This window comes from Oreochromis niloticus, linkage group LG3, assembly GCF_001858045.2.
Source record: "Oreochromis niloticus isolate F11D_XX linkage group LG3, O_niloticus_UMD_NMBU, whole genome shotgun sequence".
In the NCBI taxonomy this organism is placed as follows: domain Eukaryota; kingdom Metazoa; phylum Chordata; class Actinopteri; order Cichliformes; family Cichlidae; genus Oreochromis; species Oreochromis niloticus.
In genome coordinates this window covers 2,231,470-2,248,365 of record NC_031967.2, presented here as the reverse complement: position 1 = coordinate 2,248,365, position 16,896 = coordinate 2,231,470, and the positions used below count along the sequence as shown (strand labels likewise).

At 39.4% G+C, this 16,896-nt stretch overlaps 1 protein-coding gene across 12 annotated transcripts in view; it reads right to left on the bottom strand.

The window, feature by feature from the left end:
• Positions 1-9,198: 9,198 nt before the first annotated feature.
• The window catches only part of peli3 (pellino E3 ubiquitin protein ligase family member 3), a 43,059-nt gene continuing 35,361 nt past the window's right edge, over positions 9,199-16,896 (bottom strand). For all 12 annotated transcript variants that reach the window (XM_013267363.3, XM_019348806.2, XM_019348794.2 and 9 more), the window contains 2 exons: positions 11,318-11,506; positions 9,199-9,964 (listed from right to left, as the gene is read on the bottom strand). In XM_013267363.3, coding sequence (XP_013122817.1) covers positions 9,365-9,964; positions 11,318-11,506 — 789 coding nt within the window. In that variant the 3' untranslated portion in view covers positions 9,199-9,364. The remainder of the gene's footprint in view (positions 9,965-11,317; positions 11,507-16,896) is intronic.

The following is a 16,896-nucleotide window of genomic DNA, read 5'->3' as shown; positions in this document are numbered from 1 at the left end:
CATTTGAATGGGAATTTGAATGCCTTGTAAGAAAGCTGTACTTACATACTGCAGTCAGTTTCATCTTGTGCCTTGTGTTTGTGGGTGTCTGGATGTCCAGGAACTGAGTGCTTTTGGTTTTATGGCCAGATATGGACTTCCAGTACTGGCCTTTATCCAACAATGTCAGAGAAAATTGGTAAACCTTAAGATCAGTTCAGTCCTGACCTGCTGTCATAAAAATTAAGCTCCCCAAATTCGGCTCCCTTCTCTCAACCTGGCAGCATTTCCAGCTGATGTGAGAGCAACTGGTACATGTACAAGGAAAAACACCGAAAGAAGAAACAGCAGACGGCACCTTGAAGATGAAAATATAAAAAAATGCAGATACCCCCCAAAACCCCCAACTTGTTGAGTCGTGTGTGTGTGTGTGTGTGTGTGTGTCTACGCATCCGTGTCTATCAGAAAGTTCTAGCTCTGCATAGAGTTGAATAAAGCAGGTGTGACGGTGGCTTAATGTGTGAAACTAACATAGAAGCTTCAGTTTGCAGAAGGTGATTTAGTCTTAATTGAATAGATGCTGAACAAGCAGTCATATTATAATCAACATGATGATGATGATGATGATGCACTTTGAGGATTATTTTTTTAATTAAATGTTTTCTTTCAGCAAGTCTTAATATTCTTCTCATTTATAGACACTGAGTCCTGCTCTGCTGTGTAGTCCATGGAAATATAAGGAGACCGTCTTTGTTTCTGAATGTCAAACATTTCTCTTTATTTCACTTCCCATTTTGTTTCTTGTGGGGGATTTTGTTTCCTGTGTTATTTGGACTCATTCATTGCTGCTTAGTGGCTTAATAAAGACACTTGATGTTTATTTATAAAAAGCAGGTGCTCAGCTGTCACCTGCTGTCTTTTTTCTCTTTGGTGCTGTCTCCCTGCTAAGCAAGATGGCTTTGGGTGTGTGATATAAACACACACACACACACACACACACTGACAAAAAAAGACTGACCTGAAAGATGGGATCATGGCAAAGCTGGAAACCTGGTTGACAAGAAGATGTGAATGCAACATTGTGGACAATCCTTACTTATGTCCATCAACAAAACCAACCAGCTAACCCACAACATGGCAGCTGTGATCAGTGAGATGCTTAGTTTTAAGATAAACTTGAAGAGATAGAAAAGATGGAAGCCAGGAGGATAACCAGCTCCACCGAACCATCCAAGGTGTACTCTCTGGCAGGAGTCTGGAATGTGGTGAACACTAGAGGCCAGTTTGAAGCCAATTGCACAAAAGTCACCATGAAGTGTGGGATTTACCTAGGAGATGCTCTGTCTCCATTGCTGTTCTGCCTGAACCCCCTCAGTAAGATCACTGGCTATGGATAGTAACCATAGAACAGAGTAATCGTTAGCCACTGCCTCTAGATGGATAACACCGATCTGTAAGCCAAGAGTGAATGAGATTGATTGATTCTAGGGTCAGTGACATTGGAATGTCATCTGGATTGGAGAAGTCTAGTTGGATAGTAGTGAAGAGAGGATAGGTAGTCACCAGGTAAGAGCCTAGGTGCAGGCTGTGCAAAGATGCCCCTGAGACAATCCAGAACATAACAGGCGGATGCAAGATGCAAGTACCCAGGGCATACGTGGTATCCCATAACCAAGTGGCTGGCATAGAATACAGGAACATCTGTGTTGAGTGTAGCTTGGATGTCCTGAGGTAAAAAATGGGACACACCTGATAGGATTGTCAAGAATGACTGAGTTAAGATCCGGTGGGACTTCCAGATACGGGGAAACTGGTGATGGCTAACCAAGCAGACATGGTAGTTGCCATACTGATGCAACTATACCAAATGACAGCAACATCAGGAAGAAGGAACATGAGAAACTGGAGAAGTACCAAGAGTTGAAAGAAGAACTCGAAAGGATGTAGAGGGTCGAAGGTAACAGGAGTATTGCACTGTTGCACTTGGTGGACCCCCAAGCTAGGCGAGGGGCTTCAGCATATCTCAGGAACAACATCTGCAATCTGTGGCCTGGGTGTTATATGCCCTGTAAATGTTGGCTTGCTGTGCTTCTTAGTATAAAAGGTTTATCATTAAGACATGAGAGGAGCTGGACGTAATTAATGAAGCTGCAGCCCTGGTGGCGGTGTGAGAGCAAGTAAAGAACAATTAAAAAAACAGAAATTAAAGGGTAAGTAGGCTTGCAAGTGTTGTGTAAGCTCAGTAAGCTACAGGGCTTAGATGCACTGTTTTACCTTCACCTTGACATTGAAACCCATGATTAAACCTGAGGTTATCTGCTAAGCTTTTAATTGTGTGATTAGTAGGCTACATGCCTCTGACTGTGCACACAAAAACATTAATTATGCTTTCTTTTTACATGCAGAAATGTTGCCATGAGGGACAAACTTAATGTTAATTATAGGCCTATAAACTGATATCACTTAGGAGCGTGAGAGTGTCAAGATTATTATCTCCATCAGTCATTCACAGCAATGTTAATTCTTTGCTCTTGGGGCAAAAGAACCACCACAAAGAGTGGAGTGTGCAGACGAGTTCAAAGACCTGGGTCACAACACGAGACATTCACTCAGCTACACAAGACACAGAGTGAAGGAACAAGACTAACTGGTCTGGGTCCAAGACATAGACAAGTTATAACATTTATAGTTTCATTACACCATGTGGGCTACACCTCACCTAGCTCCGTGACATAACAAGTTATACATGTGTAATTACCTCCTTTGGCATGAAGACAGAGGGTGTGGTCATGTTGGGTGCCACTGGAAACAAAAAGCTAAGCTAACAGAAGAGTTAGTAACGGTTTGACTCATGTGCATTTGATTCTTTAAACATAAAGTTTTCGTTCAGTAAAAAGATAACAGGACTTGCTGGTGATGTTCAACAACAATTTGGCAACATCAACAAGCAGCCATGTTGCTGCAATGTGTAAAACCAGAGCTGTGAATAACCGAGGTAAAAAGAAATATGACAAGTTGAGACCTAAAAAAATAGGCTGATGATTAACAGAAATGGCATCCATTCACTGTAGCAGAGATCACAACGTCTCTTGAGCTGAGTCCCCGTGTCTGAACATGATGAATTAGAATAGCTGGTGTTTGTTTGTTTTTTTAAACAACTGCAAACAATTAGAAGCAAGCAAACAATTTATTTATATAGCACTTTCAGAACAACTCCAAGCTAAAGAGAAAGTGCTGTACACTTGACAGGCCAGAAATGATACATTGAATAAGTAAAAAAATTTTTTAAATAAAATAAAATAAGATCATAATTAAAATGACTTAAAAAAATAAAATAAGCACATTTGATTAAAACAACAAAATCAGGGTCATACTGTGTCATATGCCAACAAGTAAAAATGGGTTTTAAGACGTGTTTTAAAAGTGGGCAGTGAAGGGGCCTCTCTAATGTGCTGGGTCAGATTGTTCCAGAGATTAGGAGCAGCAATAGAGCAGGCCCCGCCCCCTCTGAGCTTCCTCTTGGACCTGGGTACCTCCAGGAGCAGCTGGTCAGCTGACCTGAGAGACCTGGGGGGTGAGTAAGGATGCAGAAGCTCAGAGAGGTAAGTTGGGGCAAGACCGTTTAAACGTTTAAAAACAAACATAAGAATTTTAAAATGAACTCTAAGGCAGCCAATGGAGTGAAGCGAGGATGGGAGTTATGTGCTCTCTTTTACGAGTTCTGGTTAAAAGTCGTGCAGCAGCATTTTGGACCAGCTGCAGCTGAGAGAGAAGACACCGACTAACTCCAAAATACAGACATTACAGTAATCCAAACGAGATGAAATAAAAGCATGGATTACTGTTTCAAAATGCAGCCTGGATAAAACAGGTCTTACCTTTGCCAGGCGCCTTAAATGATAAAAACTGGACTTGACAGTGGCTCTAATTTGAGTGTCCAGCTTAAAATCACTGACCATCTTAAAACCCAGGTTTGTAACAACAGGTTTAAAATACTCTGCCAGGGGTCATCTGTGATAAGCAAGTCATTTACTATTCAGCAAGTGAAGTTTTTTCTAAGATAAAAGCACAGGACTGCAATCTTTGGCTTTAAAAGAAAATCAAATGAAAACAGATTTTCTCAATTTGTTACCCCTAATAAGGCATTTAAACATTGCTGATATTGTTGCATACTCATTGACTTTGTGACCAATAAGCCAGGTTAACTGGAGTCCCTCGGTAAAATGTATCATGCGAGGTATTGAAATGCAACTTATTTATTTTGCTATTATGTATTTGTTTCCTTACTTTTAATTTATCACAATTTATCTCAATGTCACCTTTTAACTTGTTTTGTTATTTATTATTAGTGATTTATTATCACTATTTTTTTCTTTTTACTTTATTACTACATTATTTTGTTCTTTATTCTTCTTACTTAGTTATTTGACGAAAAAATTGTTGATATTTGTTTGTACTTTGTTATTACTCTGGTTTATATATTAATTGATTGTTTGAGCTTAATCTTAAGATTTTTATTTTCATTTATATATTTATTATTCCTTCGTCGCCTTGCTGTGATGTAATTGGCCTTCAATGCGGCCTCTGAAGGACGCAGCCCCTGAACTGGGACACAGCTCTGTGTGTCCACCTGGGCTGGCAGATGACCTGCAGTATCACCTACTGTCCACCAGATGGAGCAAAATAGTACTTTTCCTTAGTTCTGATACTAGTTGGCACTAATTCACTTTTTTTATTATCTGCTATACCCTCGTTCTACACACAGTGAAACACACTTACTGTCAGATAAACTGGTGCTTACTTCCTCTCTCCTCCACTATTGCACCTGAATACTCTACCCCTCAGCTCCGATTTTATCGGATATTCATGGACTTTTTTTCCTCTCTCTTATTCTTATATATTTTAATATAAAAATGTAAATGCTGCTAACAGAGAGATGCCAAACTATGTTTCATTGTTCTTGTAACAGTAACAATAAAGATCTATTATATTCTAAAGAGACAAAGAACAAAGACAAACATTTTACGACACTTTGTTGCTTTTGAACACTTCTAAAGGGACTCTAACCCACAATCAAAACCACCCAGTGGGCTCAAACCCCCACGGTTCAGCTACCTGATAAATGTCCTCCAAGAAACTACTTTGAGTATATTTCAGAGCCTGTCCTTTTTACTTTTGCTTAATGAAGGTAAATAAGAACTTCAGAGTTTAAGAGTATTTTTTAACACTAGTATCTATACTTCTATTTTTAAAACTTATTTTTGTGCCTTTTAGCTTTTATTGGATAGAGACGGCAAAGCAGGGAGAGAGGAAGACATGCAAAGGGCTGAGGGTCGGACTCAAACCCAGACCTAGTGCTCTCCAGCCATAGGGCATATGGTCACCTCCTCACCCACCGAGCTAAACCAGCACCCTAGTATCTTTACTTCTACTTAAGTACAAAATGTCTGTATTTTTGCTACCTCTGGGACTTACAGCTTTAGTGGGGCAACTGTTTGTTTCTGGATTTTGTCAGCGGCGACTTCATCTGTAATTTATTGGGAAAGATAGACACAGACACAAGCTGCACCTGATTGGCGGTTTCAAATTTAGCAGATTCAGACCAGTGAACAGTCATGACCCTGTAATCCTGTGCTACGTAACCCTGTGTGAAAAAGTCAAAGTCCTGACCCGAATCCGATTGAGACGCTGTGGCATGACCTTAAAAAATGTGGTTTATGCTTGAAAACTTTCCAATGTGGCTGAATTAAAACAATTCTGCAAAGATAATTGAGCTAAAATTTCTCCACAGTGGTGTAAAAGACTCATTGTTATCAGAAACACTTGATTGCAGTTGTTGGCTTAACCAGTTATAAGGTTTAGGGGGCAGTCACTTTTTCACACAGGGCCATGTAGGCTTAGATTTTGTTCCTCCTTAATAATAAATACCTTCATTTAGAAACTGCATTTTGTGTTTACTTGTGTTATCTTTGTCTAATATTTAAGTTATTTGATGATCTGAAACATTTAAGTGTGACAAACATACAAAAAACAGGAAATCAAGAAGGGGGCCAACACTTTTTACACCAGATGTAACAACATCATCTAAATTCGTGCCGAATACAGTACACTTCTGAAGACAGTAATTCAATTCAATTTTATTTATACAGCGCCAAATCACAATAACAGTTGCCTCAAGATGCTTTATATTGTAAGGTAGATCCTACAATAATACAGCAAATGCAGAGAGGTCTATTAACACATAGTGAGTGAAGAAGAAACACCCAATGCATCATGGGAGTCCCCGGCAGCCTACGTCTATTGCAGCATAACTAAGGGAGGATTCAGGGTCACCTGGTCCAGCCCTAACTATATGCTTTAGCAAAAAGGAAAATTTGAAGCCTAATCTTGAAAGTAGAGATAGTGTCTGTCTCCTGAATCCAAACTGGAAGCTGGTTCCACAGAAGAGGGGCCTGAAAACTGAAGGCTCTGCCTCCCATTCTACTTTTAAATACTCTAGGAACAACAAGTAGGCCTGCAGTGTGAGAGCGAAGTGCTCTAATAGGGTGATATGGTACTAAGTAAGACATTAGCAGCCAAAAATCTGAGCTTCATTGGATCGGAATGATTTCAACACCACTATGTGGAGCTTTGTTCTTGAATTCCTGATAGCTATTCACCATGACTGACTCAAAGCCCACTGTGTTTGGAAAGCTGTTTGCGTTGTTTTATTTAATGTTGTGTTTTCTCTCTTTTAATAAAAACTGCACTATTTAAGGAGTGAGTGGGTATTGCAGCTGCCCATTATGGTGATGCAAAGTACAGTTCAAAGATGATCTGGGTAGAGATTCATTCACTTTTATTTTTTCCAACCTGTCACATTTCTGTTCATCTGTGGCTCCTGCCACAGGTGTTTAAGTTTAAAAGAGTAGTTAAAGGTAAGCACTTGGATTTTTTTCTCTTGTTTTAAGGAGTTGTTGTAATTTGACTCATTTGTTTCAATAAGGTTAGTTTTGATGTTTGAATAGATCTGTTTGCCATTGCCTTGGTTCAGCCTAAAGTCAGTTTATAGTCCTAGTTTTTTTGAAAAATTTGCTAAATAAATGCATCATATCTAACTGTTTGTCACGCTGTGTTTCTGGTGGCTTGGGAGTCGAGGCAGATGCTGTCTCAGCTGATCCTAGAGAGGCATATCAAGTACATTTGCGTCATAATTAATCGTATTCTCTTCTTTTTGTTATTTTGACATTCATAAATGATAATTATGGAAGACAATCTTGAATTCTTGGTTAGATTACATAATAAATTTAAAAAATGTCTATTTGGACTGTTTTTAAATTAAACGAGCAAAACCAACCCCCACTGGCTATGCTGCTTGAAAGAAGCTCCAGTAAACACAAACATTCAATATTACACATAAAATAAATAAATCTTCCATCTTGCATGAATCCATCCATAAACTTTGATAAGAAGTACATTTATTGCACAGGTTTGGCAGTAATCACACTTGGGTGAAGCTATAATTGAATTGAATTTTAAAAGAAAAATATGGTTAATCACAGTTAATTTATAATTTCTTAATTTTTGACATAAGGCCAGGGATTTGGGGCCCTGTGGGGAAAAAAAATCCAACTTTGGGCCCCACCACTTTAATATTGCAAACCATGCCAACCCTAAAAATACAATACTGTGCAGAAATTGATCAAAATTTTGCTTCAATATATAGATGTTTTGATTTTGTGCAAAACTGATGAAATATCTGCAAGTCTTTTCTTTTTTTTTCTTTTTTTACATTTTAATGTTTTTAATAATAAAGTTATTAGATATATGTTAGCAACGTAGGAACATTGTCAGAGAAATTAAAAAGAAATTAAAAGTTACACTAAGTTAACACTCAGATATTAAGGTACACTTGAGAACGGAAAATGTCAAAAACTAATAACAAAGGCATTTTAAACCATTAATCACAGAATGAATAAATGTGTGGCAGCTCGCATCGTGCATTATCAACATCACACGTTAAACTCCAGACAGCGAGGAAGACAACACTTCAATAACCTGATGTTAAATATGAAAACATGTTCCTATAAAAGATGTTCACGGATTACTAAAATATGACAAATTAACTCATAAATTGCAATTGAAAAGTGTGACGGATTGTGCCGTGCATTATGAATGATGCAAGCTGTTTGAAAATTCATGACAGCTACTTCAACAAAACTTAAAATCTAAAATAGCAAAACAATAAATCATCCAGCCTTTTTCTTCCTCTTCTCTGAAGTCAGGTTGTGGGTCAGCAGCAGGGAAGCCCAGACCTCCCTCTCGCCACCGGCTCCAGGTTATTTGTGGAAACATCGAGGTGTTCCAGGGCAGCCGATGGATGTTATCTCTACAGTGTGTCCCAGGTCTATCCCGGGGCCTCCCACCGGTAGGACATGCCTGGTCGGAAGACCTTCCCCAGGAGGTGACAGCCTAGTCTCCTTTGAACACGGAGGAGTAGCGGCTCTACTCTGAATCCCCCCTGAAGGACTGAGCTCCTGACACTCTAAGGGAGAGCCGGTCCACTTTTCGGAGAAAGCTCATTTCAGCAACTTTTTCAATAGCGTTAACAAAAAGATCAGGCCTAGATTAACAGATGTATGTTGTTTTTCAACAATGCTGCGCCATCTGCTGGCAGACGGCTGCATAACGTTTAGGACAAAATAATTGAAATAATTAAGCAAAGGCAAATGTGACTTAAATAATCCTTTGGATATCTTTTTTTTTTAAATTAGTAATTTTCCAAGGGGCCTCCTGCAATTAGACACATTTCTAGTGTCCAATTGTCTCTTTTCTTTTTTGAAACCCAGACTTCTTTTTTAATGGAGCCCTCCTCACCACTCCTGGGCTCAGCGTTGGCATCTGGACAAAACCAAATCATGAAATAAGGAGGGGGGAGGCCGGGTCAGAGACTGGATTTTATTCTTTGTTCCCAAAAACAAAACAAAACTAATGCTAGGAAACAAACATGTACAACAAGTAGCTTGTGAAGCACACATTATGGTGATAGGTTAATCATTTCTGTCTTTTTTCTTTAAAAAAAAGACTAATAGATTGTTCTGCTGTTTTCTAGGGCCCCTGTCATGGACCCTTTTCTCCCCCTGGCGCCCCCTGGCTGTACTGTTTACCAGCTGCATCCTACATGGATGCGAGCAGCAGTCTAGCTATTAGAATGCTGACACAGGAAAAAAGATACAGACATGTTGTTTTCAACACAATTTATTTTACATACTCTCCATACACCTCATATTCCATGTGAAGCCTTGGTATGTACTATTGCAAGTTGCTTTCAGCTTATCATGTCAGCACACACAGTCTTTAGTCAGCAGGTCCTTAGTCAATCCGCCCGCACTGAATTCTCTCAGCTTCAATCAACGGGCCCCTGGAAGATGAGTTTGATGTGGCCCTGCTCTCCTGTCAACCAGGTACCACAGAAAGGGCAGGCAGCATGAAAGGCATGAGTGCCGTGGGGTAATGGGATCTGGCTCCATCCTGCTACTGTCTTTTCTGAGCAAACGTGACCACAGGGGCAGAAAGCATGAGTGGGTGGCCCAGCGTCCAGGTACAATCCACCCTCACAGCCCAACCACAACGGCACGTAGGGGCCTACTCTTCGACACATAGGGCACTCCCTCTCACCTGTGCCGGCAGGTGCTGTGCCTCCAGGGCCGGGGGGGCCTTTTTCTTTCCGGTAGCCCCAGTTATGGTAGCCGTGTACGTGACCGCAGTTGACATAAACCCAGGGTTGCTTCTTGTCGACAATCTCGCGCTGGGCCAGGCTGGGGAAGGCCAGCGTGTTGAAGCCCACAGGACACTGAGGCCTCGCAGCGTTCAGCTCCTGTCGAAGGCACTCCAGCTGTTTGAGAGTAGGAGTATGCCGCAATCCAGTGGGGGTCCTCCACAGCAACGTTGCTCCACACAGATCAATCAGAGAACCATCCTGGAGTGTGTTTGACTCATTTTCAACCTTCAGACCAGAACAGAAAAAGCAAAATGTGGGTGTAGATATGAAGCAAGGAAAGCATCATTATCAGAAAACTGAACCAGTCACTATCAGCTTTTGTATTCTTGGAATTTTGGGAATTTTCTTAAACTTGACAAAACTCTGCAGGATTTTCACTTCTATGCCACCACACAATGGGATGTAGCAATCTATGGAGTGTACAGCATCTTCTGGAGCAGCGGCCCCAATGAAATTTAGGGTTTTAGCAAATGTCTGACCTCAGGCAGAAAAAAAAAAATCAGTCACATTTAAATGTATTTACTCAAAAGACAAAGAAAACTCTGTGTTTATGCATTTATTGTTTTTTTATTTGCATCTTCTTTCAATGCGCTAAGAATAAATACTCCCTAGTTACTTTGACTATTGTCATTATTTCTAACGCTGGTCTAAGGTCACAGTCCTTAAGCTGCAGTTCATCTTTGACTGCTTGACTTAACTTGTATACCTTCTGTGATCATTTCGATTATTAGATTAGCTTTTATATTAGATTATTTAGATTTAGATTATTCAGCAGGCCCCAGAAATGGACTGAAAAATAAGATTTCATTCATCATCACAGGATGGTGTGCAGCCAACAGCTTGAATGTTTCAAAACAAAGTACTGTGTTAGTCCAGCTTTGGTCTAGAGAATCGTTTCCTCAGAACGTTTTTCTCTGTAAATCAGCTGAAACTGTTACTGGAATTAAAATCATCCACATGCTGGTAAAAACTTCATGTTTATTATGGGCCAAGAAATGTTTGTATAAAACCAACCAAGACCTAAATTTAAGTTAAGTTTGGTTTAAGTTGAGTTCGTTATTCGACTCAATATTACTGTAATAACAGAGGAACCAACCAAATCATTGCCTCCTAATTAAATATCAGAGAGACTGTGCTGTACGACTGTGCACTGAGTATACTGACATTTTTCTTTTCTTTGTTTTTTGCTCCTTGTGGCTACAGGCCTTTACATGTTTTAAAGAATAGCGTGCAGTTTAACTGCAGCGCAGAAACACTGCATGTTACTAATTTAAGCTAATTTAACTGGCTTTAAATCCCATTTAAAGAATTGCACTCAAACACACATCAGGAGCTAATACACACTGCTGAGAGGACGCCTTTCCTCCTTTTTGAAATATTGATTAAAAAAACATAACAGACTCTTTAAATACAGTTATTCATAGGTTTAGATATTGTTTAGCTTTGCAGTCTGTGATGAATCAATCATCAAAAGAAAGCCCCGCAATTTCAAGTTTTTAAGTCAGGCTCAGTAGTTTGGACACTTGTATCCACATGAAGTCTGCATGAAACACATTTAGCCATCAGCTCCTTTCTTACCAGTTTTCCTCTCTGCTGGGCTGAGCGTGTCTCCCTCAGTGCAAAGACATTTCCACAGACTGAGATTTCTCTCCAGACCCCAGGAGCCGGCTCAGACACAAACTCGCCCGCTGGGTGCATGACCAGCACACCATTGGTAGTCAGACCATCCATCAGGCCATCTGATGTTCTCCATTTGGCAGCACGCTCCTTAGAGACCCCGCATGGACACACACAGAGCAGGCAGATATTCAGGTTAACATGAATGAGGTGTTGGAGGTTGTTGTTAGAGATGGTTGGTAAGAAAACAGCTATGGCTGCACTTTTCTTCTGCTAGCTCAGTATAGGATGACCAATGTACTGACTAAAGCACAGAGATGCACCCATGCCTCAGAATAAACTCAGAGGATGCAAATCAACTCTCCTGATGAAATAGCAGATTTCTCACATGTACTTTAAAAAGCTTTTACAGCACCAAGGATCTGCAGGTGCTTTGGTTCAAAGACATTTGATGCTCTTGATAAAAGTGGAATCTTTCATGATTGTAACACTAACACTGAGGTTATGTTGTTTGCGTACTTTGTGACAGTTAAAGAGTAAACAAAGACATTTGGCAACTAGTTATAAGAGTACACTTCTGATATGTAAAAAATGTACGAATGTTTGTTTCATTTTTATTTGAATTATTTCAATGTAACATTTTAAATGTCTTAAAAATAACATGGAAAATGATGACTTTGAAAAACACACTAAGAGTTCATAAATTAAAAATATTTGACATACAATAAAAATAACATTTATTAAACATAAAAGGCTGCATTCTTCATTCGGACTGTAATTTAACTTAGAAAAAGCTTTTGTGGACTTGAAAACAAAATATTTCTGTGTTTATTTTTTTACATAAAACATCACAGTAAGATGCATGAAACAGATCAAACATCATTTTTAACCAAATGTAAATTTATCCCAATACAAACTATGATCAGGTCTCTGTTTCATATTTTGTGGATTTTTATAATTTTCTATTGACACAGGTCAGTGTCACTGGGCCTCATTTATATTTACAGTGCATAATTTAGCTGAAAATAGACATAAATTAAAAATGTACCAAAGTAAATCAAGCTCTTTCTCCTTTCATGCCACACAGCGCTTACATAAAGCTCCTCACCTATTGGCATCCAACCTTTACGCCACTGCCACAGTCGGCTGTTGTCATTGAAAGCTGTGCTTATTTTGTGCTCATCAGAAACTAGGGGAGCGTTCCAAAAGTACCTCCTATGTCCTATTCCTAACCTCTTTTAGTGGATAGGAGAATCACTACGGACTTAGGAAAAGAGAACAGTCAGCTGTGACCTCGTACATGTACAATGAAATTGTGGGTGCTCTACACCAGTTGCTTTGGCTTCTGTCACATTCTGTACACACAGGACAGACTGAAGGTCTCCAGTTCCTGCTCTCCATAGATGGACCAGTCTGTGAGATCAAAACAGTCTTAGAGCTGGAGGAGAGCATGGCCATGTTTTAATGACCCAGGCGTTTGGAGGGGTTTGTTTCTTGAGGCAGGGATACAGTAGATGGACTACAAAATGTGCACACTTGCCACAGTGTGTTCTAACAACAGTGTTTTATGGAGGTCAAATGACAGAACAGCCAGTGAAAAATATTCCTTTAATATAAATGTTGGCATTTTAAAGAAAAAGTAACATTTAGGGCCAGATTAACTAACATCGACCCGTTTTCTTCTGCTTATGCCTCATTTATGCCTGACTTAGACTTCTGCAGGAAATCTACTTAGTAACTTATGAGGTAACCTTCCATGCCCTTCAGCTGTTGCTGGCTGCGTCAACCAAAGCTGTAGTTAGAGTTCTCATGAAGTGCACTTCAGGTTAAGTGGACGGTCAGGACGTAGGGTTGTGATGCTGTAAGTTACCATGTAGATTCTACAGTATGACCCCAGTCCATCAGTTTAAATATATTCCATTATCCCTTATCTCATCTTATCATATCTTAAATGTTATCTTTAATTAAAAGTGACTTTTATTATTGCTAGATGTCAGTTTATGTTACGTTGTCCTTTTCCTCCTGTGTCTGCTCTTTCTGCTCTTCCAAAGACAGAAGACCAGGAAGGCTGCAGGACCCGGCGGTGTGCCCCCCTCCTGCCTGAAAGTCTGTGCTGATCAACTGATCCGTTTTCAGCTGGATCTTTAACAGGTCTCTGGAGCTGTGCGAAGTGTCCTCCTGCTTCTAATGTTGCACCATCATCCTAGTCCCAAAGAAATCCACCATGACATGATTGAATGACTACAGGCCTGTCGCACTGACGTTTGTGGTTATGAAGTCTTTTGAAAGAGTGGTGTTGAAATACTTGGAGCTGAGCCTGTTCAACACTGTGGAGATGATGATGGACTTTCTGAGAAACCTTCCCACCATCATCGTCTCATCATCCTCAAAAATACTCTCACTTCAGATTCCTGGGATCTGCCTTTACACACAATCTGAAGTGGTCCTCACATATAGACTCTGTCTGGACGAAGGCCCAGCAGAGGTTGTACACACTGCGTACTGTTCATCTTCTAAACTGCCATCATCCAGTCTGTCCTGTGCTAGTTAATTATACCTAATACTGATCAGAATATAATCAGGTATAATAAAAATGATTAGGTGTATAGATGTACAATATATATGTATATATAAGACCCTTAACAGGTGCCTGTGCCACTTTTATTTTAACTATGCTGTTTATTTCTTGTTTATTTTTATTCTTTATCACGCTGCTGTAACACAACAATTTCCCTCGTGGGATGAATAAAGTATCTCTCTGTCTATAGCTAGTCGCCTCAATATGAACTAAATTAAATGACTATAGATTTCTTTCCAAGTCCACAATCAACAGCCGCTTCATGAATGTAAATATGCACAACAACAAGGTGCAAACTAGGTGTTACACTCAAAACAGGAAGGCCAAATTAGACTTTGCCAGAAAACATCTAAAGCCTCCTGCTTGGAAAAAAGTTTCTCTGGACAGATGAAACAACCTTGTACCACAATGATGGAGAAGGAAAGGAAGTAGATTTAGATACATCTTCATCTGCCAAACACAGTGGAGACAGTGTTATAACATGGATTGTATGGCTGACAATGAAACTACACTCCCAGTGTTTATGTTACTGCTGATTAAAGAAGCAGGATGGATTCTGAAGTGTGCAGGGCTACAATCTCTGGTCAGGCTTTGCCAAATGCTAAATGGTAAAAAGGTGCTTTGAGTGACTTTGAATGTGGCACGGTGGTCGGTGCCAGAAGTGTTTAGTCTAATTATTTCTGAAACTGCTGACCTGCACATCCATCTCAGCTTACAGAGAAATGAGAAAATATCCAGTTAGCAGCAATACTGGCTGAAAATATCTTGTTGATGCCAGAGGTCAGACGAGAACAACCACACAGCTTTGCTCTGACGGAAAGGCAACAGTAACAAACAACAAAGCTGTTAAATATTAATGAAAAGACAACATTTGCTCCGTACAATATTATACATTTGTGTTGTGTAAAGCGCTTTGAGTGCTCAGGTAGAGTAGAAAAGCAGTCCATAAATTTAGTTCTGATAGCCACGTTGTCAGGGGTCTCAATGAATCTCTTATTATTATTCCTCAGTACTCTTTGCACAGAGGTATCACATTTTAAATTGCCCCACCCTAGCTTCTGCTATGGTTCTTACGATTTCATATTTTAAAATACATTTAGAAAGGAAGGAATATTTCAAATACAGTACGGAAACTAACAACTGGAGGCTAATTTGAAAAACTATCCCCAGATAGCTCATATCACATATGCATTTATATATTGTAGAAGTCAGATTCACCACTAACTGTCCCAGACTTGCAGTTAATTTAGAATGAATTAAGTTAACATGCATGTCTTTGAGGGTGAGAACACACCCAGAGAGATAAAAACTGGTTTAGTTGGTGAAATTATCCACAGGTTTGCAGACTACTTGTTTAGGGAGTCAGAGGCACCAGTATCTGATGAGTCCAGAGTAGAAAACTGTTGTATGTAACCATAACATGTATAGATTATTTAATTTGGTGAGTACAGTATTATAATAAATGAAGAAAAGCATGCAAGCTAGTTCAGGCAAACTACTTGCTATACTGTCTCTTCATGTCACATCCCAAAACAAATGATGTTCAACTACAGGATTTCACTTAGCATAGAGAGACTGTAACTGTTTCAGAAACCTCCTTTAAACCTAGTAACAGTTACTAGTTACTGATGAAGGGAAAACCAGAATGACACTATGTTGCTTTTCAGTACTTTAGCCTGGCTGACAAAGAGTCGCAGCACTTTTGAGCATCGTTTTGCTTTAGCTCCCAGTAGTAATGAGTTCAGTAACTTTGTAACCACAGCCGCCTCGAGTCACACATCTGTTAGCAAGTCAAACTTAGACACTGCTGATATTTTACAGACCCCTTCTCTCCTATTGATCTCTCTGGGCTACTTTATGCAGATTGAAGTCAAATGCACAAGAACCCATCCCTATAAAACTCTTTTAAAAAGTTCTGACACTAAATAAAGCATAGATGAGTTTGTTGTTATTAATAAGTTATGTACCACAGGTTTTTAAGGTAGATATAATTAAGCTGTTACTTTAAAAAATGTAAATTTAATCCATGTGTTTTAGCCAAAATTCTCAAAAAGTTGATCTAAATAGGCTCTGTGATCGTTTGTATAATTTCAGTCAGGATTTCAGGTTCATCACAGCGCAGAAACAACAGGTCAAAGTTACTAATGATCTTGGTATCAGACAGTGGACTAATATCTGTGCTTGGCCCAACAGACCTTATTACAGCTCTCAATACTTTACTACAGAGAGTAGTAGACAGCATTGGTATAAAAGGAAAATGCACTGTGCTGGTTTAACAAGTCACCTTCTGATATACAAACTTAGCCATGGTCTTCCACTATAACCAACATTATGTTAGTTTTTTCACTTGGTGAGCAAATGTGAGCAAACATTTCCATTTCTAAGCACAATAAATACTCAGTTATGTTTATGTATGAAGTCACAAAACATAAATAAACAAAAGAAATTATACAGGTGTACATAGATAATGTTTTTTTGTGCCCTTTAACTGTAAAAACTAGCTGTGCTGCAAACTCTATACTAAGAGCTCTAACAGTGACTAAACATGCAGACCCGTTTCTCTGGCTAGTCTTCCCTGAATCCATAATTTAATTTAAAATCCTTATCTCGGGTACAAAGTCCTAAATGACCAGGCTTCATCTTAAAGACTTAACATATTACTTTGAGAAGGCACTTCATTCCCAGAGTGCAGACTTACTTGTTGCGTTTAAAGTTCCAAAATTAAAAATGGGAGGCAGAGCCTTTAAATCTCTGTCCCATGAAACCAGCCACAGGAGAGGAGAAAGACGTTCTCTCCACTTTTAAATCTAGGATTTAAACTTCCCACTATTATAGTTAGACCATTCATGCTGCAAAATATGCTGCTGCTGCTTCCCTGCATCACTGTCTGCTGTTGTTGTTTGCAGGGAGTGATGAACTCAGCTGTAAGACACTAAACACAGCACCAAAAATAATTTGGATC